The 26,334-nt window shown below is 37.3% G+C and overlaps 3 protein-coding genes across 6 annotated transcripts in view; 2 read left to right on the top strand and 1 right to left on the bottom strand.

Moving 5' to 3' along the window:
- The window catches only part of TOM1L1 (target of myb1 like 1 membrane trafficking protein), a 57,707-nt gene extending 50,967 nt beyond the window's left edge, over positions 1-6,740 (top strand). For both annotated transcript variants that reach the window (XM_087710336.1, XM_087710337.1), the window contains 5 exons: positions 925-1,027; positions 1,586-1,646; positions 2,428-2,506; positions 3,717-3,798; positions 5,516-6,740. In XM_087710336.1, coding sequence (XP_087566462.1) covers positions 925-1,027; positions 1,586-1,646; positions 2,428-2,506; positions 3,717-3,798; positions 5,516-5,576 — 386 coding nt within the window. In that variant the 3' untranslated portion in view covers positions 5,577-6,740. The remainder of the gene's footprint in view (positions 1-924; positions 1,028-1,585; positions 1,647-2,427; positions 2,507-3,716; positions 3,799-5,515) is intronic.
- A 1,461-nt stretch (positions 6,741-8,201) lies between these two features.
- On the bottom strand, positions 8,202-13,534 carry COX11 (cytochrome c oxidase copper chaperone COX11). The gene is made up of 4 exons (XM_014076174.2): positions 13,235-13,534; positions 10,085-10,240; positions 9,337-9,462; positions 8,202-8,818 (listed from the first exon to the last, which is right to left on the bottom strand). The coding sequence occupies exons 1-4, from the start codon at positions 13,508-13,510 to the stop codon at positions 8,636-8,638; spliced, it is 741 nt and encodes a 246-aa protein (XP_013931649.2). The 5' UTR covers positions 13,511-13,534; the 3' UTR covers positions 8,202-8,635.
- Positions 13,535-13,579: 45 nt separating this feature from the next.
- STXBP4 (syntaxin binding protein 4) overlaps positions 13,580-26,334 on the top strand; it is an 83,727-nt gene continuing 70,972 nt past the window's right edge. Inside the window, exons 1-6 of one of the 3 annotated variants that reach the window (XM_087710334.1) lie at positions 13,580-13,690; positions 16,699-16,794; positions 22,067-22,140; positions 22,338-22,424; positions 23,714-23,783; positions 23,977-24,051. In XM_087710334.1, coding sequence (XP_087566460.1) covers positions 16,751-16,794; positions 22,067-22,140; positions 22,338-22,424; positions 23,714-23,783; positions 23,977-24,051 — 350 coding nt within the window. In that variant the 5' untranslated portion in view covers positions 13,580-13,690; positions 16,699-16,750. Of the gene's footprint in view, positions 13,691-13,865; positions 14,073-14,388; positions 14,603-16,698; positions 16,795-22,066; positions 22,141-22,337; positions 22,425-23,713; positions 23,784-23,976; positions 24,052-26,334 lie in introns of those variants that run through there. The other 2 variants (XM_087710335.1, XM_087710333.1) reach the window with 2 other exon arrangements.

Raw genomic sequence — 26,334 nt, 5'->3', positions numbered from 1 at the left:
GACTGTTACAATGCCTAACTCCTAACTTATGGGATGCACATCCCAGTCTAACATGTCAGGTGCACAATTAGTCCCCGACTTAACAACTGTTTGTTTATTGACTATATGGAGTTACAATGGCACTGAGAAAAGTGACGGACGGCCATTTTTCACACTTAAGACCAATACAGCATGATCCCATGTGCATGTGATCAAAACTCAGACACTTGGCAACTGACTCACATTTATTATGGTTACAGTGTACCAGGTCCATGTGATCACCTTTTGTGACCTTCTGACAAGCAAAATCAATGGGGAAGCCAGGTTAGCAGTAGCAATAGCAATAGCAGTTAGACTTATATACCGCTTCATAGGGCTTTCAGCCCTCTCTAAGCGGTTTACAGAGTCAGCATATTGCCCCCAACAACAATCCGGGTCCTCATTTTACCTACCTCAGAAGGATGGAAGGCTGAGTCAACCCTGAGCCAGTGAGATTTGAACAGCCGAACTGCAGAACTGCAGTCAGCTGAAGTAGCCTGCAGTGCTGCATTTAACCACTGCGCCACCTCGGCTCTTAAGATTCACTTAACACCCGTGTTACTAACTTAGCAACTGCAGTGAGTCCCTTAACAACGGTGGCAAAGAAAGGTATTAAAATGGTACAAAACTCAATTGACAACTGTCACGCTTAGCAGCAGAAATGTTGGGCTCAATTATGGTCATAAGTCGAGGACTACCTGTATTGGTTACCATGTAGAAGGCAATATCAATATCTGCTATTAGTATCTCATATGCATTTAGTGTGCCTAGTGTGCCTAAGAAAAGGCTAAATACTAAGCTCCTTAATAATATGTTTTTGCTAAATGCTGGCCAGATTTGTTTTCTGTATTTGAACGCATGCAGGAACATTCTGCCATTCACAATTACTAACTTGCCTCCCTTTAGATTATCCACCCCAAAGTGTGGTTGATCCACATCCTCATTCTGCTGTGCCATCAATATACCCTCAACTAAACTCACTTGATATTGCGAATGCTTCACAGTCTTCGTAAGTAGCAATGTTTAAAGTCCTGTAAACATTTAGACAACCTTTAACAGTTCATTAAGATCTCATCATTGGAAGTTTATCCAATAATTAGCTAGGCTTCTAGCAGATTTGATTTTCATTAATCCTTCATTTTAAAAGCTAATTTATGTAAAGTCATATGGCTATTGCAAATGAAGCAACAGACTAAGAAGCATAGCATTGCTTAATAAAATAGCAATAGCACTTACTTATATATGGCTTCACAGTGCTTCATAGCCCTCTCTAAGCTGTTTACAGAGTCAACATATTATCCCCAACAATCTGGCTCTTCATTTTACCCACCTCAGAAGGATGGAAGGCTGAGTCAATCCTGCGCCTGGTGAGATTCAAACTGCCAAATTGCAGGCAGTCAGCAGAAGTAGCCTGTAGTACTGTACTCTAACCACTGCGCCATGGTTGCTCTTTTGAATAGCTGAATAGTTAATTATCCTGTTTTGGGCACATAGGGAAAGCCATCATATTCCATTCTATTTATTGTATTTTGTTGGTGGATTCCAATGCAGTGTTTTTCTTTTAAAGATTCCCAACAGAAGTACAATGGCCATCCCAGGTGATCCCAAATGACCCAATGTATATCAATGTGAGTATCAAACTGTGTCCTGGTTTCTTTGTTTATTAAATTTATTAAATATATTTGCTGCCTATTTCACCTTGCGCTACTCTAGGCGGTTTACAATAAAAACGGAGAAATGAAAAGAAAGTGCAAATAAGACAATGGCAAAGTAATGGAACAATTGAATAAAGAATGAAAAAGAAAGCAAAGAGAATACAGTGATATGAGAACAAAAGATGGCTATGTAGGGAAGCGGGGGGGGGGGGGTGTTTCGACTTTTTTCTTACTATCAGTCTAGTAGCCGCCTCCTGCAGCTGTATTTGCTCTTTTGTAAACTATGATTTATAGGTTAGTACAAGTTGTGTCAACACACCCACTAAGCATGTACTGTGGAAGAGAAATTAACCGTTTTTCAGATCGTTGCTAAGGATTCCTAATCCCTAGAGATCAGTTGTAGCCAAGAAATACAAAAAGGCGCAATAGGCTGAATTTATTTCCTCAGTGCTCGTTGTTTTGTAATCAGCATATACCACATGTATGCAAGTACAAATAAATTTTAAGAAATCACCAGGCTGGAGTTGAATGTTTTAAAAATGTATTCTTCAGGATGCAAAGTCTGAGGAGTCTGATTCTGTAAACCAAATGCATTAATGACTTAATGCATTGTTTATATTAATAGAATCCTTAATCGCTTTTATTATAACCTCAGGTAGTATATATAAAAAAGAATGAACCATCTTGTTATGCTAAACCATTTTTACCAAAGCATCTTCCTGCATATCTGATTTAATTCCATTAATTTCCTTAGGTAAACAAGTGTTTAAATCCAGAGCCCTTGCATGCAGTAAACCATCTAAGTAATGGTACAGGAAATGCACCACCGGGAGGTAAATGTTTTATTATTGTAATTAGAGTTTGCAATTCATTATTATAATTAGAAGACTATAGGTAATTGTATTTGAGCCCAAAATTACAATTGTAATTCGTAGTGGTCATTAAGCGGATCACCACATGACTGCACCTGATTTACAACTTTTTTTGCTGCAGTTGTTAAGCAGATACTACACTTGTTAACCAAACCTGTCTTACTCAATGAATGTTTTTTGCCGGAAACTAAAATTAAATAGTGGTTTCCAGTAAAACTGCCCAAAATCACAATCGTGGGATACTGCAAACAGTCATAAATGCAAGCTGATTGTCAAGCACCCAAAATACGATTGTGTGACTATGAAGGGTTGTCAGAATGCCAGAACTGGCTTGTAAATAGCTCTGGGAGGATTCTTTGTAATCTTGAATGGCTGCCAAGTGACCAATAGATTCACTTTGATTGATTTTCATGTGAAGGGCAAATGTATTGGAAAAGCAAGTTCACATCATTGCCAGAGGAATTAGTTGTGTTGTTTTAAGTGCATCCATCTGTCACTCTGTCTGTCTGTCTAATAGCCTGTCTTACACTCAGGAGCTCAAGATGGACCTCACCCTCCCCAGTCCCACTTCCCCTGACAATAACAACTCTGAGAGTAGGTTAAGCAGAGAAAGAGAGCAATTGTACCAAAATCAACTAATCAGCTTCTGTGGATGAGAGTCAGAGGTGGGTTTCTGCCAGTTTGCCGCAGATCAGGCAAACCAGTAGTGGCGGCGGTGGAAGGCTCCGCCCACCCACCTGGATGTTTCTGCACATGCGCAGAAGCATCATGCGCAAGCGCACGGACATACAAATCAGTAGTAAAATAAATTGAAACCCATCACTGATGAGAGTGGACCTGTATCTCATAATTCCTAGTTCAACCTCTTCACCACTATACATATCATGTCCATGTGAAGATGGGGCAGAAAGGCAGTAGCAATGGCTCTGTATTCTTCTGATATTATTTAAAAAGTGAGTTCAAGTGTATACAGTCTGCTCACTCCTGAACTGTACTGCTGGGAGAAAACGCGGCCCAGATGGTATTTCCTTCACACTCCTTTCCTGATATAATTTTTACCTTTTATCTTAGAATTAGAGTACAATATGGGATTCGATATAATTTTTTGGTTTCTTAATACTTTTGATTAGCAGAACAAAACTTTTTTTTGTCTCTGGCTTTCTTTTTCCAGACATATCAAAAACCAACCCACATCCTCCTAATTATTATGAGCTAATGGAATTTGATCCTTTGGCCCCTTGTGACCCAACCAAGTAAGTGATTTTCAAAATGACTTAATTGTTGCTTGCTTATTTCTTCTTCTTAATAGTCCAGACCAACACAGACAGCTTTTCTTATACCAGCACAGCAAAAATATATTGTATATATTTTAAGCCATCAGTGATAGCCACTAAAATTGAACAGCCGCATAGATTTCTTTAATGCTTCTTTGTTTCATGTTACTGAATTGATCTAATAGTACCCATCCACTAGAGTGCAGTATCTCTTTTGCCATTCCCCCCAACTTTCTTAGCAGATAGAAAGGAGAAAGGTTTTGCTGATTGAGCAGTTCTGTTTATGTGATACTGCATTTTTTGTCATTATAACAAACAATACTTATATACATACACTATTCTCTTTGAGGCAAGCATCATTAATGCAAAGCATAGAACAGGCTAAGTGTTAAAAGCCAGTAACTTGAAGGGTGAGATGTTTATGCTAGCCTCCAAAATGGCACCTTTCTTCAAGATAGAACAGAGTAAAACATAAAACACTCAAACTGAAAAATGAGCAAACACTTCAGCCATATACAGCCGAGAAGAAAATGCAGAACTACGTACATCCATTCATCACCACATAGTGAGTGATGAAAGAATGAGAGACAGCAAAAGGAGAAAGGTAAGTTCACAAGAGTACTGAAGAATATTTAAGGCCATCTAAACTGGGGCTAGGCTGGGCTGTCAGGAAGTATAAATAAGAATCTGAACTTCCACATAGGTTGTTTAAAACAGCCTACAATCTACTCACTTCAAATTCCAAAGCTCAGTATCACTTGTCCCAAAGAACCCGACCCTCACATTGTAATCAGGATAACTTTTCATCTTTCCTTTTTGGGTCCACAGAAAGTGACCTTTGGGGTTTCTTATTCTTATTTTTCTGTTCAATATTGTAATGTTTTTTAGTTTTTTGGCATTCTCAAATGTACATGTATATTTCTTGTTGAAAACTCATGACCTCAAAATGTTTGAGGAAATCTCACCATAGATGTACATCATATTTGATAGTTAAATAATTTGATAGTTCACTAAGCCTCCTGTTCTGCAAAAAGGAAAGGAAGTTGAGAAGAACACTAAACTAAGCACTATATGAAATTATTATGGATTGAGAGGCAAGTGCATTGCCATTGATAAAAACTGGGTAAATACATGTCATGTAGTTAATTCTAGCGTGTTACCCCTAAAGAAAGGTGGGGAAAATTTTTATCTTGACCTAGCACCTCTATTCTACATACTGCAGTGTCTCAGAGGTTTCCAGTTTGTCAGCTGCATTTCAGAGGGAAATGCCTCTGAAAATAGTCTATTCCACCTATTGTGAGCAAAGTAATAATTAAACAACTAAGAGAAAGGATATGAACTTGCCTTCCTGATGAGCCCAATGGTTAGGAATTGTCAGGTATCATAAGAGTATTGTTTGTGAAATACGCAAGATAAGTGTATCTGAATAACAAATTGAACATGAAAACATGAGCAGTTTGATGAGTATTTTAACTGTCACTTAGCTGAAATGTGGCAAGACTGGTACAAAGAAAATTGTTTGGCAGATATACTGCAAGTACTGTATTTTTTTTTAATTTTGAGGACATGACCAGGAGGAATGTGAGGTTAATGGTATATCTGTCCTGAACACTTCTCCTATGTGCAAATGTTGCTTTAGTAACTAATTTTTAGATTATTCCTCATCACAAACTGTTTATTATCTGCTTTATTTCAGACATATTTATGAAGAAATTGATCCACACCTTTTCAAAACACAGGTTAACATCAAATGCTAGAAGCAGATGCCAATAGCAATATTTTATTTAACAAAATGTAGATTTTGCTGCTTGCTTCAAAATGTGTCAAAATCTATTCAGTAGGCTGAGATTTGGGATAAAAGTGTTTTATAAAACTGTTCAAAAGACGACACTTCAAATCTAAGATGTGTATTCTAAACATCCTACCTAAGTACATTGGCATTGGGTTCAACTCATTAAAAATACAAGATTCACTTCTGCAATCTTTGGACCAAAATCTACAATTGATACAATGATTGTTTTTCTAACTTTCATTCTTATAGCAAGTATAACATTCAGAATCTTGCAACTAAAGTAGGTTACTTTTATTGAATTCTTTAATAATAAAAGGAAAATCTTTTCCTATGGGAAGAACTACACTGCATATTGCTGAATAATTGACTGGAATCTTATAGAACTGCTTCTGATCCTAATCAAAGAACTTGAGTGTTGGATCGATGACTTACACCTGTAGAGGCTTAAGTCCAAATCCAAATTGTTTGAATGCAAGGAGAGATCTAGCTATTAATTAAATCCTGAAATCAGATTTCCTGGCAGGCTATTTGGTAGACGACCTTATAGTTTGTCTTTAATGTTGGTCTTTGGTGAAAAACAATCACTAACTAGGTTAGAATTCCTTGCAGTACATTTCCTATTCTTCTGATAGTTAGCCACTCTAAGACTTTTCTTAGTTATGGAATGCACTTTAAAAGCAAAAGAAAGTATACACAAGCCACAGCAAAACAGAATAAATGAATCTGTAGCAATTGTGACATGCTGTAGTAGCAGGTCTTGTTCCACTTTGTCTTAATGCCATTGTATCTGTTTCCTAGATTATTTTCATTCTCTCTTAACAAAGAAGCTAAATATGTATGAAGCAATAGCTTTCATAAGTTATGGAGGGTTTGCATTGGGAGCTGCTGCAAGAAAGCACTGCCAAAATGCATGGGTCCAGCAAAGTATAAAACATGCATTGTGGGGTATTTGGAATGATTTTGATTATATTACTGCTGTTACTTTCTATTACTCCCAACAATTCAGGATATCTTGAATAACACTTGGTCATGAGATCAGATAAAAGTGTGATTGAAATAAGTGCCTTTTCTCTATACATTTCCAGATCTAGTGTTCAAACTTAATAAATTGGTACCCTTTAAATCTTCAGTAATATGTATAGCATTATTTGTTTTACAATGGCTGTTATTAACATACAATCCAAGTAAAGAATCTAGAATGGAAAACTGAATTAAATTTGAACACAAATGCTCCCAAATGTTTTTTATGGTTAGCTTATTTTTTTAAGTAGTGTTTTGTGATGCATCAGATCCGCTCTACCAGATTTGCTTTGTATTGTTGAGGGATCTTCCATAAACATTAGGAAGATGCATAGGGAAGAGCAGGGAAAAATACAAAATTAACAAATGTTATTTTCTGGGCAAATGAGCTTTACGTTGTTAAACCTATAAAGATTTTATATGGGGAAGGAGGGGAGGAGAATCTTCTGCCTCTCTTTTTTCCACACAGTGGAATTTGTGAACAAATTGCTTTACATTTGTAATGTAATGTATTTTAAATATTGTTTGACACAGTTTTCAATACTGTATTCTAACAGTGATATTAATTTCTTCTTTTGGAAAAGCAGTTTGTAAACTTGTACAAAGCGGGGATCTAGTCAGATTTACTGAGGTTAAAATCCCATCTTAATGGAATTGTTTTCTCAACCCACCAACCCCCAAACACACACACACACACACACACACACACACACACACATATATATATATGAAAATCAGAGCAGCATCTTCCATACTGAAATATTGGTGTAACATATTTAACATGGTTACTGAATTTTAATCCATTTTCTGAGTTTGCAGAAGACAATGGATTTGTGCAATATTCTAAGCCACAGGAAAGGGTAGTCTAATCAAGCTTGGCATGCTATACAGATACAGCTACTCAAACCTTTATTTGACCTGGTTATGTGTTACCAAGTTAATAATAACAGAAAGAAAAGAATCAAAGTATAATTGTATTACCCTGAAGAAGAACTCAAGAGGAAAGGTTTAAGTGAGGATACTATGGGATGCATAAAAGCAGCATTTTTTTAAAAAAGTTGCTGTTATTAGTTATTCTTCTTTTATTTTGGTTTGTGGCAGTGGTGGGTTGCAGGCAGTACGCCCTGGTATGGGCGTACCGGTGCCTGCCAGGAGCACCAGGTACCGTTCCGGTACGATGCTCCGGAGGGCCCGCCTGCCCATCCTCCTTACCTGTATTTGAGCTCTTCGGCGCTTACGTACATGGCACATATGGTGCCTGCGCAATGTTCCAAGCAGCTGGAGCATCATGTCGCAAGAGGTAAGAACGCATGCGCGCACTGCACACGTTCATGTGGTGGACACCGGGCCCCACTGCACCATACCAGTTGCAAAGGGATCTGGAACTCACCACTGATTTGTGGGTAACTCATGAGAAATGTGATTGTAGCTTTTAACATGAAAAGCTGCTGCACGGAATAACAGTTTTAACACAGTACACTGAATGATATCTTCTGCATACTTATTTAAAACAGCTTACAAAACTTAACAGATTCTGATTTAAGGTAGGCAAGTAAAGTCAAATCTAGTATTTATTACTTTACTGATTACTTGTTACTTTATTAGGCAGACATCAAATTTCCAAAAATAAACTTACTATTTTCCCCTTTGACATATTAATCTATTAAATAACATTTTAGATAACTGTGTGGAATAAAAAACTTTACAAAATGAGAGTCATAAATTAGCAATTGGATAGATCTTCCTGTACATGAAGAGAGAAAAATGAACAAAATATGCTATTTTTGTATATAATTTCTTTGTATTCTTAATTTGATTTTAAAATGAAGATTAATCATATCTCTAAAGAAAAGACACATCAGTGCATATTCAGGAAATAAAACATAACGCCTGAAATATTCAGAACCTTTTTCCTGGGCTATTTTAATAGTTATTTTCACACAGTCAGTGATTATCAATAGAGCATTGAAGAGAAAACTCTGATGTAGTCTACATATTGTACTGTTAATTATAACCTGGAAGTGGTGGTTTATATCCAATTTTGGCTTCAAAAAAAGTGTAAGAAAGAGTAATCAAATTAACTTTCTCCATCCTTGGGTCTTCTACAAATTCAGGATCAATGAAGAAAAATACTGGCATGTCCACTTCCTCATGAGGATTGAGTCTTTGTTCTTCAAAACAAAAGCACTGAAAGGGGGAAAAAAGAGTTTATTTTCCAAAATTGAACAGTCAGCTAATTTTTTTAATGTTTTGTCTTAACCTTTAATTCAATACATTTTTTAAAAAATATCTATTAAAAACAAATCCATTTCAAACTCACTTTGTCAAGTAATTATTTTATAAACATTTTAAAATCTGTCTAAATATAAAGCATTTAAAGAAATATTAACATTAAAAACTAAGGAATACTGGTGAACATATTGGTTTTATTCATATTTCAGGGAAAACTGAGCATTTTCAACTATTGGAAATCTCATGTTTATTATGCTATAGAAAAATAAGATAGCAATCCTTAAAGAAAAAAATGAAGTTATACAGAATTCAAAAGGACAAGAAGAAGTATTGACAGCATACCATAAGTCTAATTCTATGACTTGCTGCAAATATGAATTATCAAAACAGACTCTAGTTTCAATTATAATAAATATGTAATAAATAAATATAATAAATATTTGAGGAACTTCACCAAATTGAGCAGCACTTACCTGTATCTTATTGAAATATTGTCCGGCCTCAGGTGGTAGTACATTGTAGGTAGATATTCCGATTATTGGTCTATCAGTGGGATTTTTTGCTTTATAAAAGGCCAGTGCAGTTTCTCCTGGAACCACCTATTTTAAAAAGTTACAACTGTTATGTTTCTAACTTATCTCCATACTTTTATTTCTTACAAAATGGGTTTTCTAACAAAGTCTGTGCACCAAGTTATATTAAAGCAGTTTTTCTCAAGAATTTTCCCAGACACATTTTTAAATCTGTTGAGGTTGAAAAACATGGCATTGTAGACTGGATAATCTGAGGTGGACTATCTCTGTTGGCATTATATTTCAAAATATTTATAAAAAGCCATTTCAGATTAAAGAAACCAACCAGAATTTGGTTCACTCTAATACCAATGACAGACCAAGACTATATTTACTGATTAAACTGCACTTGTGCACTTGGCAAACAGGCAGTAGTACTAGGATTTAACCTGGCTGCCATACATATTTGCTAGTAGAATAAACTTAATTCTAAAACTAATTTTGCTAATGGAAATTAGTAAATCAGAATGCATTGTTTGATTGTATCCCATTTACCTAATTGAAAAGGAGCCTTTTAATTAAAAATTCTCAGTTGGCTACAATTACTCACATTCTTGATTATTTTTATAAGAGCAGCATGTCATTTTATTGTAAAAACATGCTTATAAAAGTTCATGTAAAATTCACTTAGCAGATTTTAATTACTTACATAAACTTCAGTCTGCTGAGGCTTGAAGTTCCATTGAAGACTTGAATGTACATCTGAATTGAATGTGATTTTAATGATGCGATCCTTTACAGGCTCCATAGTTTCAATTTGTTCTGAACTATGACCATCTAAAGCTGACCCACCAAGCCCAGTAGCCTGAAAGGAAAATAAGATGAAGTGAAAAACAATCTGCTTGAAAACAAATTATTTTCATGGCAATAAGAACAGAGTAGAGGGTTTTTTTTTTTCATTAGAGATTGTTTACTTAAAATTAGCAACACTTACTAGAGCTGTGCAGTGCTTTAGATTCAAAGGCAAAAAGATGCCTCAATGTTTGCAAGGATGCTCATGGAATATTTCTCTGCAGCTTCTTAAAGCAGCTGTGGCTTTTCTCAGGATCATGCAGTTGTCTTCTGTAGTTGTAGCAAGATCCTGGGAAAATATGAGTTTGGTTTAAGTAGTTGGAGAGAGAAGCAATGTATGCACCCATTAATGCTTCAAAGCAAGTTTCTGAATCTGAAGTACTCCACAGCAATAAACTGAGCAGCAGTTGTGGGTCCCTCCCCACAAAAAGTCATGGTTGATCAAAAGGTTTATCAGTGTCATATTCTTTAAGGAGACCAACTAAATACTAATGAGGACTTCACCCGAAAGACATTAAGTAGTTAGGGAAGTTCATATGTGCACTGCATCTGTTGCTAGAAATAATATATAATTACTACAGTTCTCCCACCTTCATAAAACTGTAAAATCGCCTTACAAGGCTCCCTGTCAGCAGATGAGCACTTTCATGTAATGGTGAAGCTGGTTCAGTAAAACTAGGAAGAATGGGAACACTGACTTAAGTTGTTGCTGAACAGTTAAAAGTGGAAGGGATAAGTTATTTTAGACAAGAAATTCAAACATAAAAAAACAAATCATCTCTATATTGTTACCAAGGCAAGCATATGGGCATGGCTGGAACATTTAGACAAATGGTGGTGGCACCAGATATTGAGAATTCCTTTGTTCCAGAAGTCATTAAAAAGTTGTCTATTAATTGAAGAATACTGAATTTTCATATAGAGATCTGGACGTGATGATGTAATCAGATTGGAACCAGAAGGAAAGACCATTAAAATCTTAGTTACATTCAAATGTCCACTCAATCTGAATTTGCCATTTGAGTCCATTGACATCACTCTGGCCAAAAATATAATAAAGGTACCTCATATAAATTATATAAATTTATGTTTGGCCAGGATTATTTTGGGTACAATAGAAATTAAACTGAGGTGAAATCTGGATGCAGTTTATTATTTGAAGACTACTAAATTGAAGTTGTTAAACTGAGATTTTACTATACTAAAAGTGTTCTTCTCTTTACAAGAGCATGAACAATTATGAACATGAAAAGTGTGAATGAATAAATCAAGGGAAACTAAAATTGTCAAAACAGAAACAAAGTACTAAATTAGGAGGGATAGAAAGTGGCAAAAGCCAAGAACATTGGGGAGGTTAAAAGACAGTAAAAATGGAAAGTGCTGAGATAATTAGAGGTTTGGGCCAAGGCATGTTTGATATCAAGAACATCAGTGGAATAGCTAAGCAACTAAGGAGAAGTAGGAAATGGAAAGCACTAGGAAAATTGAGAAGTGAGCTGACCACCTCAATGTATATTTATTATACTTCTAGAAACAGACAATAATCTAGTTTACTAGATTAGCAATTTACAGGTTATAGAAACAAAAATTAAAATATTCATGTAGAGGTTAAAACCAACCAAAATAATCATATTCATCACAATAGTTATATCAGTTCCTACCAAATAAATATAAACATAAAAATGAGTCAAGGCAATAAAAGGGTAAAAAGAGATACAAAACAAATGCACAAATTACTGAAATCATGGCAGTTTTTCACACAATTATATTTTACTTAGGATTTTATTTAAGAAGGGACCATAGCTGGAGAGAGAGAAAAATAACATAGGAACACAGTATTTTAGAAAAGGCAGTGTAGGATGAGATAGAAAACACAAGACCGATAATGGAAAGAGTAGAATAATATGTGGATGTTTACCTCTGATTTAAATTAGAATTATTAACCATAGAGAGGCCTTAGAGTGGCAAGACCATGCAATTATTTCAAAACTAATGGATGTATCAAAACAACTTATTCATTTCAAAATCTTTACAAAACCACTATAAGAATTGAATTTAGAGAAAAGGGAAAAATCACAACAGGGAAGAGAAAGATACCAAAATACACACTGACTCAATGTTTATTTCATGCATTCAGCGTACCTACTGAAAGAGTGGGATTGGAAGAAGAGACCAATACAGATCTGCCTACTATACACCTGAGATTTGCAAATGCAACCACTTCATTGGCTGGAAGTAAATAAAGTTTAAAGAGTTCATTACAAAAGCAAAATCGGACACACCCCCACACCCCTAAATCCAGCCTTGCTAAGGCTCAGTAGCTAAGATGCTGAGCTTGTCGATCAGAAAGATTGCCGGTTGGAAACCCTATAGGTGAGCAGGGGGTTGGACTAGATGACCTCCAAGGTCCCTTCCAACTCTGTTACTGTTAAGGTCGCTACTCTATTTATGTCGACCATCATACTTCATGTACTCGGGAGTTCATGGAAAAGGCCTGAAGGTCATTCATTTGTCGGTTGTGGTTAAGTGCAGTACTGCAGGCTACTCCAGCTAACTGCAGTTTGGCAGTTGGAATCTCACCAGGCTCAAGGTTGACTCAGCCTTCCATCCTTCTGAAGTGGGTAAAATGAGGACCCAGATTGTTGGGAGCAATAGGCTGACTCTATAAAACCGGTTAGAGAGGGATGTAAAGCACTGTGAAGTGGTATACAAGTCTAAGTGCTATTGCTATTTTTGTGCACAAACACAAATAGAAGGAGCGCCTTAAGAGAGAAGCAATTGGTAATAAGACAAGATCGCGAAGAATAAAGACACTCCAATAACAAGGAAGATCAGAATAGTTTGAGCAATTGGCAATCCATACCTAAGATCGCCGCTTTATTTTCGTATCACGTACCATGGACCACAAGAACTACCCTCGTCCCCTAAAACATAGTAATCCTACGGAGCATCGTCGGCTGCAAGTGGACTCCTAACTCCTCGCCCTCCGCCACGGACCGCCCCATACCTGGCAGTAGAGGCGATAGAGCGGCACGGCTGCGTAGGATAAGCCCGCCATGCCCACTACACCGGCCGCCAGATAGGTGAGCACCGTCCTGTTGCGTTCCTTCCATTGCTGATCCTGCTGCCGGCGAAAAGCAGCGACAGCCTCCTCGATGCTCTTCTCCCGCTGGCCCCCGCGGAATTCCTGGCTGTTGCCACGGTGACAAAGCCTAACCGGGTTGCAGCCCCGACCTCTCACCGCCCGGGCCACCAGCGCGCAGCCCTTTGCGTCCAAACGCATGCTTCTTCCTGTCACGTGACCGCCCCTTTTCTCTTTGGCTGCCTTTCGCAAGCGGGCGGACGCGATTAGCAACTATCGCGAGAAGTAGCGAAGGTAAAACCCGGCGGCGGTGTCGCTTTGATGCTGGCAAAACTTTCCAGCGCTGGGGTAAGAACGTTCTGACTACGGCGGCCGTAGGGGGTAAGTTCGCGTTTTCGTTACCTGCCCGCCTCTTTGCTCCGCCTCTGAGTCAGGAGCGAGGCTAACTTTCCGCCAAGGTTGCTGGTGCTGGGTTTTTAAATTCAGGTCTGGGTTTTTTCTGTCCAGACTTGGGTTTTTCCATCCTTGTTGGGCTTCTAGGTGTTTTATTTAAAAAATTAATGCAGTCTTAAGTTTGAAATTAATTAATTAATTAAAATTAATGCAGTCTTAAGTAGGTATTACATAGGGAAAGATAATTTAGGTTAAAACGCATTTATGGTGTGGTTTGTCACCTGGGCTTTTTTTCCCCCCTGTAGGATCTGGGTTTATCTGAGCACGAAATCTGGTTTTAGAAATCCCCTCGGGCAATCCTGATAAATAGGTAAAAATAATTTAGTTTAAAACTGATTTATTGTGGGTTTTTGTTATCTGTTTTTTTAAATGTAGAATCTGGGATTATTTGAATGCAGAAACTTGGGTTTTTTGTTTTGTTGTTGAAAAAACCACTTGCAACCCTGCTTCCAGCAAATTTTAGATGCCCAGGGCTAGGCTTCAAAAAGGGGCAGGTGCACTGCAGATTTATTATCCAGACAAGCCCCTGGAAATCATAGGAAGGCTTTAAAGAATACAGTCTCTAAGGGTTAAACTGTTTTGCAAGTTTCAAACTTCATTAGGCATCAAAGGAGCTAGTCCTTTGATATTCATACCAAAGGACATGAGCAGGATGAGGGAACTGGACTCCTTTAGCCACCACAAAGCTTCCTGTGTGACCTGTGACTAGACAAAATTTTTCATCTCAAGATTGCTTTGAGGATAAAAGCAGCAGGTGGAGTAGTACTGAAATGCTGCTTTGGGTTTTTGAAATACATTTTAAAACAAAACAAAACTGTTCTTTCCCATTATATTGCCTAAGTAAGTACATAGTACAAGTAGTCCTCGAGTTACGACCACAATTGAGCCCCAAATTTATCTTGCTAAGTGAAACATTTGTTAAATGAGTTTGCCCCTTTTTACGACTTTTCTTGCCACATTTGTTAAGTGAATCACTGCAGTTGTTAAGTTAGTAACACGGTTGTTAAGTGAATCTGGATTCCCCATTGACTTTGCTTCTCAGAACAAAAAGGGATCATATGACCCTAGGACACTGCAATTGTCATAAATACAAACTAGTTGCCAAATATATGAATTTTGATTATGTCACCATGGGGATGCTGCAATGGGTCATAAGTGTGAAAAATGGTCATCAATCATTTTTTTCAGTGCCATTGTAACTGAACAGTCACTAAATGAACTGCTGTAAGTCAAGGACTACCTGTATTAAATGGCACACAGCATTTCCTTTTATTGATTTATATCCTGGCTTTTTAATATATTTTTTTAATGAACAAACATGTAAAATACACACACAAAACTTAGACATACACCACATTTACACAATACAATACGAACAGGGGCTTCCTGTTCTTTCCAATAGCAATTATAAATCGATACCGCTTACCTTATATTATTTCCCCCTTCTATTGTATTTCATTTGGATTTCACCATTCTTAACCCTCTTATTTTACCCATAACTATCATTTTTGAGTTTTGTTGTATTCCTTCATTGATTCTTGTTTCTTTCCTCCATCTACCTATACCATTTATCCCATATCTGGTAGAATTATGATTCTTCTTTTCCCTGGATTTCTTTAGTTAGTTTGTCCATTTCAGCACAATCCATAACCTTTCTTATTATTTCATCTTCGCTTGGAGTTAATTTGTTTTTCCATTTCTGGGCAAAGACAATCCTTACCGCCATAATTATATGTAATATTAAATACTGGATTTCTTTTTTGTATTTCGAAGACATTATTCCTAATTAAAAAATGTTTCTATTCTATTTTAATCCCTGTTATTGCCTTTTTATTTTTATAAATAAGGCAGTGAACATGCCCACTACTCCTTCCTCCTCCTATTTTCCCCACAACAACCCATGAGATGGGTTGGATTGAGAGAGTGATTAGCCCAAAGTCATTCAGCCAACTTTTCATGCTAAGGTTGGACTAGAACTCACAATCTCTTGGTTTCTAGTCTTATGCCTTAGCCACTAGATCAAACTGGTTCTTCTATTGGTTGCTGTCTTTAATCTAGTTTGGTAAGGACAATATTAGATTGAAACTAAGAAGTACAAACAATTGCATCCATCTGCCATCTGTTCAAGATACATTCTGCATATACACATAAACGTTGATCTGGACTGCAATCATAGAAAAAGTATAGCCAAAGGCGGTATTAAGCAGGTTCTGACCAGTTCTGGGGAGCCGATAGTGGAAATTTTGAGTAGTTTGGAGAACCGGTAAATGCCACCTCTGACTGGCCCCACCCCATCTATTATTTGCCTCCCAAGTCCCAGCTGATCAGGAGGAAATGGAGATTTTACAGTATCCTTCCCCTGCCATGCCCACCAAGCCACACCACACCCACCAAGCCACACCCACAGAACCAGAAGTAAACAAATTTGAATCTCACCACTACTGGTAGCTAATAAAAAGAGGTGGTCAGCATACTAGCTGGCCAGTTTGCTGGCTTCCCCAAGAAAGAAATGGATGTGTGAATGACTCAGTTATTGGAAAGTGGTTGTGATTGGAATTGGTACCCCTATTTAAGGGCAGTTTCCATGGAAATAAGAAAAGTGAACTTGGCAATGATTAGCCAAGAGAGATATGTCCAAAAGTGCATAATGAGCCATTCCTGTATAAAAGGGACCATCACTTGGATGCCAATCCCCATTTCTGGCCCTACAGCTTCAGCCCTTGATCTTGGTGGCCAAGATAGATAGTGTGCTTGATCTCAAGCTGCTAAAGATGTGGGATATTTTATTTTTAAACTAAGAAATATTCAGTAAATTCAATGCCAGCTGTATTACACAAACCATCAAAGGATGTACAGTATGTTTGCATTAGTTTGAAGGCAATCCATAGTAATTATAAATAAACACAAACCTAATTGTGTTCTCTTCTTCTTTACAGCAAATGGTTAGTTTTATTTGTGAGCCTGTTGGAATATTCCATTATTTATGACATGTCGACAGAGATGGCATCCCCAGACTCAAATCACCCAGATATGTAAGTCATATATAATGTTTTCACATCTTTAGACCCATAATAAATTCAATATCTCTGATTTCTATTATCAAAACAGTTCCTAATATATGTATATTGGTGTTAGCATGATATAGTTTGTTAGTGCAGTAAAGAACAAAAGAAATGTGCTTTCATACATGTTATACATGCATGCATACATTACTGTGTTCTTACATGCTGAGCTAATAAGTTTCCAGAGTGATCTTTTGTGATCATGGACAGTAAATAAAGTAAAATACCAATAAAAGAGAATATATGTAGTTCAGAGCTGAACTGTGGAGTCCTTGGAGCTCTGTGAAGCTTCAAAGGAATAAAATTTGCCAGGGAAGAAGAAAACAATACAATATCCTTCCTAGATATATTTTTCAACAGAAGAAATTAGAAACACAACCCTGTTGAAAAACAACCCACATAACCAAGTGTTCCATTACCAGAATAACAATCCAATCTTCCACAAGAGTAGCTGTGCAGGAATTATTATTCAGAGGAGGTATGGAATGTGTGGATAAGAGATGCTGCCTAGGAACCAGACGAAAGCAGCAGGAGCCCCCAGTGGCTTAACAATCAGAAAGAAACTTAGTAATGACCTGCTCTAATCATCTACAATATACGGTGGATGTAACAATCACTTCGTAGGACAGATAGGCAGAAGACTAGTTGAGCACATCCATGAACATCAGCTTGTTCAAAGAAGACACAGTGAAACTGAGAAATTGAGCATCCTAGACCAAACCAAATCCAAAAATGCTAGGAGACTCCTGGCATTCAGACAAATCAGATATCAATAGACACATAGAACTAAAGCATATGTACACATTTAGAAGAGACAACAAAAAACAAAGAAACAAAAAGTCCAGCACACATCCTCTCTCAATAGCCAACCACCATATAAGCAGCGATTAATGCCAAACAATACCCTATTCAAGGGTTAGGGGAAAACCTCTTTCAAATCAACACTGACAGGGCAAGCTACTGCAAATAAACCGGGAGCAAAACCCAAACCTACACTGAGGATGTTACCTAGTTGGATAATGAAATGTCTGCAAGCAAACATCCGAGCTCAGAGAGCGCCAAGGATTCCAAAGTAAAATACATGCTATGGTGCTGTCTGCCATTCCACCCCTTGGTATCTTTGGAACCTCCGCAGAGTAACTTGTATGTCTATGGGTATTCTGAAATATTGCTGCATTTTTCTATCAGTAAAAGTTGATATTTTACTTGCAAACTAATTTGAACATACAGTTTGCCAGTACCAGAATGCTAACCGTTTTCTCAGGATTACCTTATCCTCATTGCAGAGGTTTGAAAAATGGTAGATAGGTAAATAGGTAAGGTAGATTAGAAACCCAGGGCAGTGATGCCTAACCATTTTGTCTTTGCATGCCGAAAGAGTGTGCCCGCACGCAACAGCAAACACGTGCATGACCACACCCATAATGCAATGCATGCATGACACCCCCCTGCACAATATGACACCCTGCTCATTCACGTGCGACCCTCGCGCGCCCCATTTTGGGCTTAGCAGGCTTCTCTGAAGCATCCTGGCACCAAGAACAGGGCGCGGTGGGCACCGCTCCCCTCATGCTCCCCACAAACACGCGTCTGTGACACCCACACGCATGCACGCATGTCTCCGCATTCAAGGCAGGGACCCGAAAATCAGCTGGACAGCAGGAGGCACATTCACATGCGCAGTGGAGCTGACCTGGGTGACAGCTTGCGTGCCTGCAGAGGGCTCCGCATGCCATAGGTTCACCATTACTAGGCAATGTGTCATGGATCAAATCTAGAATCTTAGCTTGAAGAATTGGGAGGAAGAAATAGGTATGCTCAAGTAGATGAATCTAAGCATTCTTGGTAATAAAGAAATATGAAGCATATAAAATTTATTGGTTTAATATTTGTACCTTCGAATCAGTAGTTCCTGGACATGTCCCTGCCATTCTATTGGCAAGATTTCAGAAATGGTCTGCTCTTGCTTGCTTCCTAGAGTTCCTGAAAGTGATTGGCCTATTGCCCAGCTGACTTCATGCCTAAGGCAGGATTACAACTCACAATCTCCTTTCTAGTTTGGTGCATTAACCACTTACACCAAACTGTCTCTCATTTACATAGGATATATTGACAGATGTTTACCTTCTTCGTACACAAATGTAAGCAGAAACTTTTAGTCAACCATTGACAGCTAAAGTAAAAACCCAAAAGAACAGTTTTGCATGGAATCAACAAGAATTTTGTCTTAGAATCAGAAGTTCTATAAGTTTGAGTATCTAGGCCAATGTTTCAATTTTCAGTTAAAGAAAACCAAATATGCCTAGAAAGAAGATATAAGGGAATAAGCATTATTTGTAACTTTTGTTATTGCCTAGCACTGTCATTCAGAATGTAAGTAATTAGTTGGTAATTTTTCTATAGCAGGGGTCGGCAACCTTAAACACTCAAAGAGCCATAAAGGTCCTAACCGGAAGCCCCCTGTTCAGTTCCCCCACCATAGAGTCTCCTCCTAGCGCAGCACCCTTTTTCCTCTACTTGTCCTAACCAAAAACCCTAACCCTAACCCTATCAATTGTGAAGCTGACCGGTGACAGGGAGCCTCAGCAGAGGGATGAAAGAGCCACATGCGGCTCCAGAGCCACAGGTTGCTGACCCCTGGTCTGCAAAAACATATTAGAAAATAATTGCCTTGCAGTATCATTCTGAATTTATCCTGCTGTCTTCTCCTATTCCACTATGTACATGATGGATAGGTACTGGGGAGTTTTAGATTATTATAAATTGGTGAGTAAGGAGTTCTATTTCCTACATGTGCTGACACAATCTGATAGACATATTGTTTTAAACAGAAAAAGATCATTGAAGTTTTATGCCAAGAGGATTATTAAGAATGAATCCTAACACAAACAAAAGAAGCTATGGTTTATTATAAATCTTTTAGTGGAGTGAAAGATAAAAATGATATATTAAAATCCAGAGAAAATGCAAGTAATCACTATACTTTTAAAAAATAGTTCTTCGTACTTATTGAATTGCAATGGGAGACCTAATTTTTGCTGTCACAAGTGAATTATCTCATGTGAGAAGATTAACTGGAAAGAGAGATAAACTGATGTTTTAGTAACTGAAAGTAGGATGGAAGTAAGTATTTATACTGCTGCTGAATATGAAACCTTTCAGCACTTTTTAGGATTCATTTATTTCATTTGCAACAATTGTCTTTCACCAGAATGATGAATGAAAACCAGAGAATAAGATCTATATAGATATGCTTCATGGTTAGATTTTAGATAGCTATTCCTATTCATTGTCTAAATTTTTTTGTAAACAGGTATTTTCATCTCTGCCAGCCTGACATCACTCATATTGGGGGCACCTATGGTGGCCCGGGCAAGACTGGGGGATCCATTGTCTCCAGTGGAGGAAGGCTAGACCAGGGCGAGTGCCAAACCCTTGTCATTCAGAGCAACGGTCTCCAAGCTTGGCAACTTTAAGACTTTGTTGGCTGAGGAATTCTGGGAATTGAAGTCCACAAGTCTTAAAATTGCCACCGTTGGAGACCTCTGCTCCAGAGGAGCCTTGCCATCTGCTGGTGGTCAAGTACTAAGGCAGGACTTCCTTCCGTCCCTTCTTTTTCCTTCCCTCTTCATCCTCCTTTCTTCTTCCTTCCCCTCTTGCCTTCTTTTTCCTTCCTTGCTCTCTTCCCATCTTTCCTTCTTTTAATTTATCTTTCCTCTTTCCCTTTTTCCTTTCCTGTCTGTTCTTGGATGCTCAAATGCAAAACACGGTGCCTCTGCCAGTGAAAATGGGGGTTGGGGGCACTGAGCACGAACCTCCTAAGCTCCATTTTCTCTGGCAGAGGTACCGTGAGCCAGTCATTCGCTGTTTTCATGGCTGCCCCGCGAGCCAGATCTAAGCACCCGCGGGGGGATGTGGCTTGCGGACCTTGAGTTTGACAGCCCTGCTTTAGAACAACCTTCTAGTATTTTGAGGGACGGCTGTTATCAAATAAAATGTTGCTAGATAATAAGTAGGTCGTAACTACATCGTGCATTTGTGTTCTTTCCCCACATTTACACTTTCACTCTTCATCTTGATTTCATATTTATACAAACATTTCAAGTAACAGTTCAAGATTATTTATCTCTGCCTATCCTTCAGCTTAAATCTTGGAGATTGTACAGAAGACAGAAGTGATACCTGTGCACCACATAGGATTTTTACTGATCAGCATGATGACAGGTAGCTGACAGTGTAGATCAGAAGTACACAAGAGTGTCCTTTTACATTCATGGTACAACAGGCTGCCCATTTACCTAGTTTTTGTCACTAGTGCTACCAAGGTGACATTGTCCTAAGGAAATGTATCACTTTTCTTTGGGCACAAAGAATGTGAGAAAAAGTCCAGGGTAACGTGATCTAATTTTTTAAATCTGCTTCTTGTTGCTTGTTTCAAATTGCATTGTACTGTATTCTTTTATTGTACAATATATGGCTTAATGACTGCCCTGTTTGGCGAGTTTTTGTAGTTTCAGTGGTGCTGAAAAAGTAACTTTGCAACTAGTCCTTACACTTACAACTGTTACAACATTCCTGTGGTCACATGATCGAGACTTAAACATTTTGCAACCAGCAGGCGCTTGCCATATTTGCAGCAATCCATGGTCATGTAGTCACCCTTTGTACATTTCACAACTGGCTTCTGACAGGCAGAGTCAGTGGAGAATCTGGCAGTAAAATTGCAAGTCACAGTCACTTTATGACCACAGGTGATCCAATTTATGACCATGGAAGGGTAACGTTACATGTCTAGTGTGGCCATGTGATGTTTTGCTTAACAATCACATTGCTTAACAATCAAGTTGTCAGTTCCATTTGTGATTGTTAAATGAGAACTGTCTGTATTATGAACTGCCTAGAATCAACTGGAATAAGAGATCACCTAAGTCAAATTAAATTAAATTAACTTCCTGAGCTTAGCACCAGGAAGTTCTCAAAAGAATGAAAAGAGCATTGCAGGAATCGAGTCTGTTCTTGTTATTGTTAGTGCAAACCAGCTAAATAAAAATAAAACATCTCCTTCTAAATGGTGGAAGGAAACAGTGGAAGGAAACAAATGAGTTTAATTATTTATTCATGACTATTTCTAAAGATATCTGCTTCTCTTACCTTAATAGGCTCAATGTTTCAATTTTTTAAAACAATGGATTTCATAAGTTGCAACCACTCTGAAATCAACCTTCTCTTTTCTATTTCAAAGGACCTTTGTAGGCCCGCATGGAACGCATCGAACTATACACCATGTTTCATTTTCAGACTGCCAAAATGGATTAGGTAATCAGATTACATATTCAATTTACTCTAATGAAGTTGGAGAATTGCCATACTATTTTGGGCAGGTGGTCCACTCTGATTTATAATCAGAGGATTTATAATCTTTGCAGTTATTTAGCAATTTCCATGGTATGTTTATCACAGTGGGGAAAATAAGAAAATAACCTATTTATATCTTTGTTTTAATTGCTCAACAGGCATTAAAATTATTGGAGGCTGTCAAGATCAATCCAAAGAAGAGTATGGAATTTTCATAAAGGAGATATTACCTGAAAGGATAGCTGGTACAGATAGTAAATAATTACTTGTGATCTTCACTGGTGGCAATGCTGCTTTTTAAAAAAAAGCTGTAACAATCGATATATTCATTTTTTAAAATTAAAGATCCACACATCCTGACCATCTTCTTTTTCCTACCCCTACAGAACTCCCTGTATTCCAATCTTTTAGAGCAGATTACACAGGAAAAGCTGGGGTCCATCCACTCGTAGAAATAATTTTATCATTTGGGTGGGGGGAGTCATCCAGTAGATTCAAGTGAGAGAATTCTAGGCACACTATATACCTGATTTAATTTGGCCCAAAGAGAAATTGCAAATCTTACACACAATATACTACGTTGATGGATGGATTATGATGTTGTGAAAAAAGGAGAAATTTAATCAGCCAGGATATTAGAAGAATTTGCTTTTAGCTCCAGGTAGTCATGGAGTGTTTTGGAGGAAATTACCGTATTTTTCAGAGTATAAGACACACCTCCCCCCCAAAAAAAGAGCGTGGAAATGTTGTGTCTTATACACCAAATACAGCCATTTTTGGCCCCCGCATCCCATATGGACAAAGGACAGGAAATGTGGAATGAGTAGCCTCCCCCTGTCATCTCTATCCATGGGGGCTCCAAAACGGATTACCATGGATAGTTTTTGGTTTTACTTTTTTACTTTCCTCTTTATTGGAAATGAAAATTCATCTTTTTATTCACCTTCCAACCTCTTATGTATTAGCTGGCAAGACTGCAAAACTGTCAGTTCCCTCTGAGTAGAACATTGTTGATCATAAATTGCTGGTGCACAAGATAGGTATATTAGTGGGGAATAAATAACTAAGTCGGAAAAACAGGTATTAATATTTAGTTCACTAATTCAAGGCAATAATATGGGATCAAGGTATTATAATAGGCACGTCGGATAGTAAGATTCATATGATAGTTAAGTTACCCCCAGTGACTTTTTTATGTTAGAAGGGCATATAAAAATAGTAAAATTGCAGAAAAGATAAATGAAAGATTGCCTTAAATCATTACTATGAAGTCATATTTAAAAATATAAATAAAATAAACGTAGTGATTCTGCAGTCAGCTAGAAAGTAGCTAATTACTAATATTGTAGCTGTGTCATTTTGCTGAAAATATATCAGAAATAATTCTAACATTTTTCTGTCGTGATGTGTTTTTCTTTGGGGGGGGGGTTCTTTGAGTTTGTGTGTGTGTACAGTTTTTTTCCTAAATAAACATTTTGTTTTCTTGATGTAGCTGATTTGTAATTAACTATCATGGTTTTTTTTTCTTTTCAAGATCAGTTGTGTATTGGAGATTTGATTTTAGAAGTGAATGGCCAAAAATTATGTGGTGTAACTAATGAAAAGTAAGTTCTAACATTTAATTATAAGCATGAACTGTAATAGTTAACATTTGTATTTGCCTGTTAGTATTTTAAATGAGCATGTAATCAGTTCAACTCATAGAAAACAATTAGATAAAATGAATTATGGTGATGCTTTTGTAACACCTCAGTGGAGAAAATCAGTACATTTAACTCTTCATTTTTAACTTTACAGAGCTGTTGACATGTTACAGATGGCATCGGCAACCAATCACGTGTCTCTGTTTATTGCCCGAGATGAAGATGCAAAGTAAGAAACGTTAGATTTCCCCAAGTCCTAGAAAATTATACTAGACCCAAGTCTGAGTGTAGATCTTATCATTTCCCCTTTACAACCATTTCCTTCTTTTTCCTCCTCTTTAATTAATCTCTTTCATTAGAGCTTCTTTAATAGTGTGGGAACTTCCGTCAGTTCACTGCAAAATTGCAGTGTTTTCAATTTTTTTTTTGCAAATTAAAGAAGAAGAAAAATCCACAATCCCTATCCTTTTTGAGAAAATCTGGGATGAAAAATAAATATAGCACCTGTTCCCACTTTAATAAATCATCTGATAAAATCAATAGAGAAGGGAAACTAAATGTGAATCATACATGTCTGGTGATGATTCCTGCAATCTGTTCTTGAAAAATGAAGTCTGTAACTTTGTTTTCCTTTTCTGTGAGTTTTAGATTTGTGGACTTGTAGACTGCTAATTGCAGCAGGTCCATTATTATGGTTATATCTTGTGAAGTTTTATGAATAGAGTTCTCATAGAGCATTCTTTTCCAATCTGGTGCCTTTCAGATGTGTTTAGAATATCACTACTGATATTGCCTATATCTATATATTGCCAGACTTATACTTGAATACTGCTCACCTGCCTGGAACCCACTGCATTTCGGACTTTAAAACATTAGAGAGAGTCCAGAGGTATTTTACAAGAAGAGTACTCAACTCCTCTCATGATAAAATTCTGTATACCACCAAGCTTGAAATTTTAGGCCTGGATAATCTTGAACTACGCCATCTACATTCCAATCTGAGTTTAGTGCACAAAATAATCTGCCATAATGTCCTACCTGTTAATGACTACTTTTACTTCAACTGCAATAACACAGGGGCTATAAATAGATACAAACTTAATATAATCCGTTCTAATCTTGATTGCAAGAAAAACTATTTCAGCAGTAGAGTAGTAAATGTGTGGAACACCCTACCTGATCCTGTTGTTAGTTCCTCTACCTTTTACCTTAAGCTGACTACCATGGACCTTACACATTTCTTAAGAGGTCTGTAAAGGGGACATGCATAAACTCATCAGTGTGCCTACCATCCTTGTCCTACTGTCCCATTTTATATGTACTCTTTTTATGTGTTTATGGCTATGTTTTGCTTATTTATATCCATTTATTTGTGCCATTTTTCATACTTGCTTCCTTGTACTTGTTGACAAATAAATAAAAATAATTGCCACCTAGCTAGCTAAGGATTCTGGGAGTTGTAGGCGCATTATCTCTGGAGAACATTGTTGGAGAAGTTGGAGAAAATTGCTGCTAAAGAATCATGCTTTTACAGCGTTTGTCTAAATTTGATTTCCCTTTTCAGAATTGCAGTTCTGCTTGGGTGGATATATAGATGTAAATGTAGTTCCAACTAGCTTGCTTGCTTCTTTGCTTGCTTTGTGTGTGGGGTGTGTGTGTGTTTGTTTGTTTGTTTGTTTGTTTATTTATTTATTATACCTGTGAGATCAAACTAGTTATTATCTAAGCAAAACATGCATACCAGGTTAGCTAGCAATGGTAGGGAAACTGCACCTATATTGAAGACTATATGGATAGGATTGTGCAGGATTTTAAGCTAGTTTTCTTCTAAGCAAGTCTTTTCCTGATTTAAAACCTGGCTAACCACTTGTACATGAAAACAGCCTTTAACTGTTTTAATGGACTGCACAAATTCTTGTTCTCAAAGATTGGGAAAAATTGCTGGATTTGTAACATCTGAAACTCTATGCAAAGAAATAATTAGAGGTATTTAGGAAGCAAAAGTCAACAAAATTAAAAATGTAAGCACTGGAAATAAATACATTTTGTTCCTTTCTATAATGGAGGTCGGAGCACCCTGCCGTTTAACTCTGGAGTAACATTTTGCATTGAGGAAATATTGGCTACTGTTGAAAGAAAAATGGCCAATTTCCCCTAATGTGTGAAATAACACTATGCATCTGGACACACTTCATTGTGTAATTGCCAATTTTACTCGAATGGTTTTCTTCTCTGGCTGTTCTGTAAATTGGAGATTCCTAATCTGCTTCAGTTAAAAAATGCTGACCTATTTTTTTTAAACTACTGTAACCATCTTGAATAATTAAAATTTATAATCAGTTCAGGCATTCCAGCAGTTCTCAGTCCAGAACAGAATTAGACTCCCTCTTGCTAGTTTATAATTTTGTTTTATTGGGCTCATACTAACATGTATGTTCAAATCTCTTTAAATTTACACTGGCAAATTGTTATATAGCCTACATCTGTCTGGTCTTGGAGTCTTTTTTCCATC

This window comes from Thamnophis sirtalis, unplaced genomic scaffold, assembly GCF_051295495.1.
Source record: "Thamnophis sirtalis isolate CommonGarterSnake01/CBP01778 unplaced genomic scaffold, rThaSir2_p1.2 scaffold_3, whole genome shotgun sequence".
Classification (NCBI taxonomy): Eukaryota; Metazoa; Chordata; class Lepidosauria; order Squamata; family Natricidae; genus Thamnophis; species Thamnophis sirtalis.
This window is presented reverse-complemented; position numbering and strand designations above follow the sequence as displayed.

Excerpts from the sequence above, each read along its gene's own strand:
- COX11 (XM_014076174.2), bottom strand. The coding sequence starts at position 13,510 with ATGCGTTTGGACGCAAAGGGCTGCGCGCTGGTGGCCCGGGCGGTGAGA. Across the intron at positions 10,241-13,234 it reads TCTATCGCCTCTACTGCCAG|GCTACTGGGCTTGGTGGGTC; the intron begins GTATGGGGCGGT and ends TTTTCCTTTCAG. Across the intron at positions 9,463-10,084 it reads CTCAGCAGACTGAAGTTTAT|GTGGTTCCAGGAGAAACTGC; the intron begins GTAAGTAATTAA and ends TTTTTAAAATAG.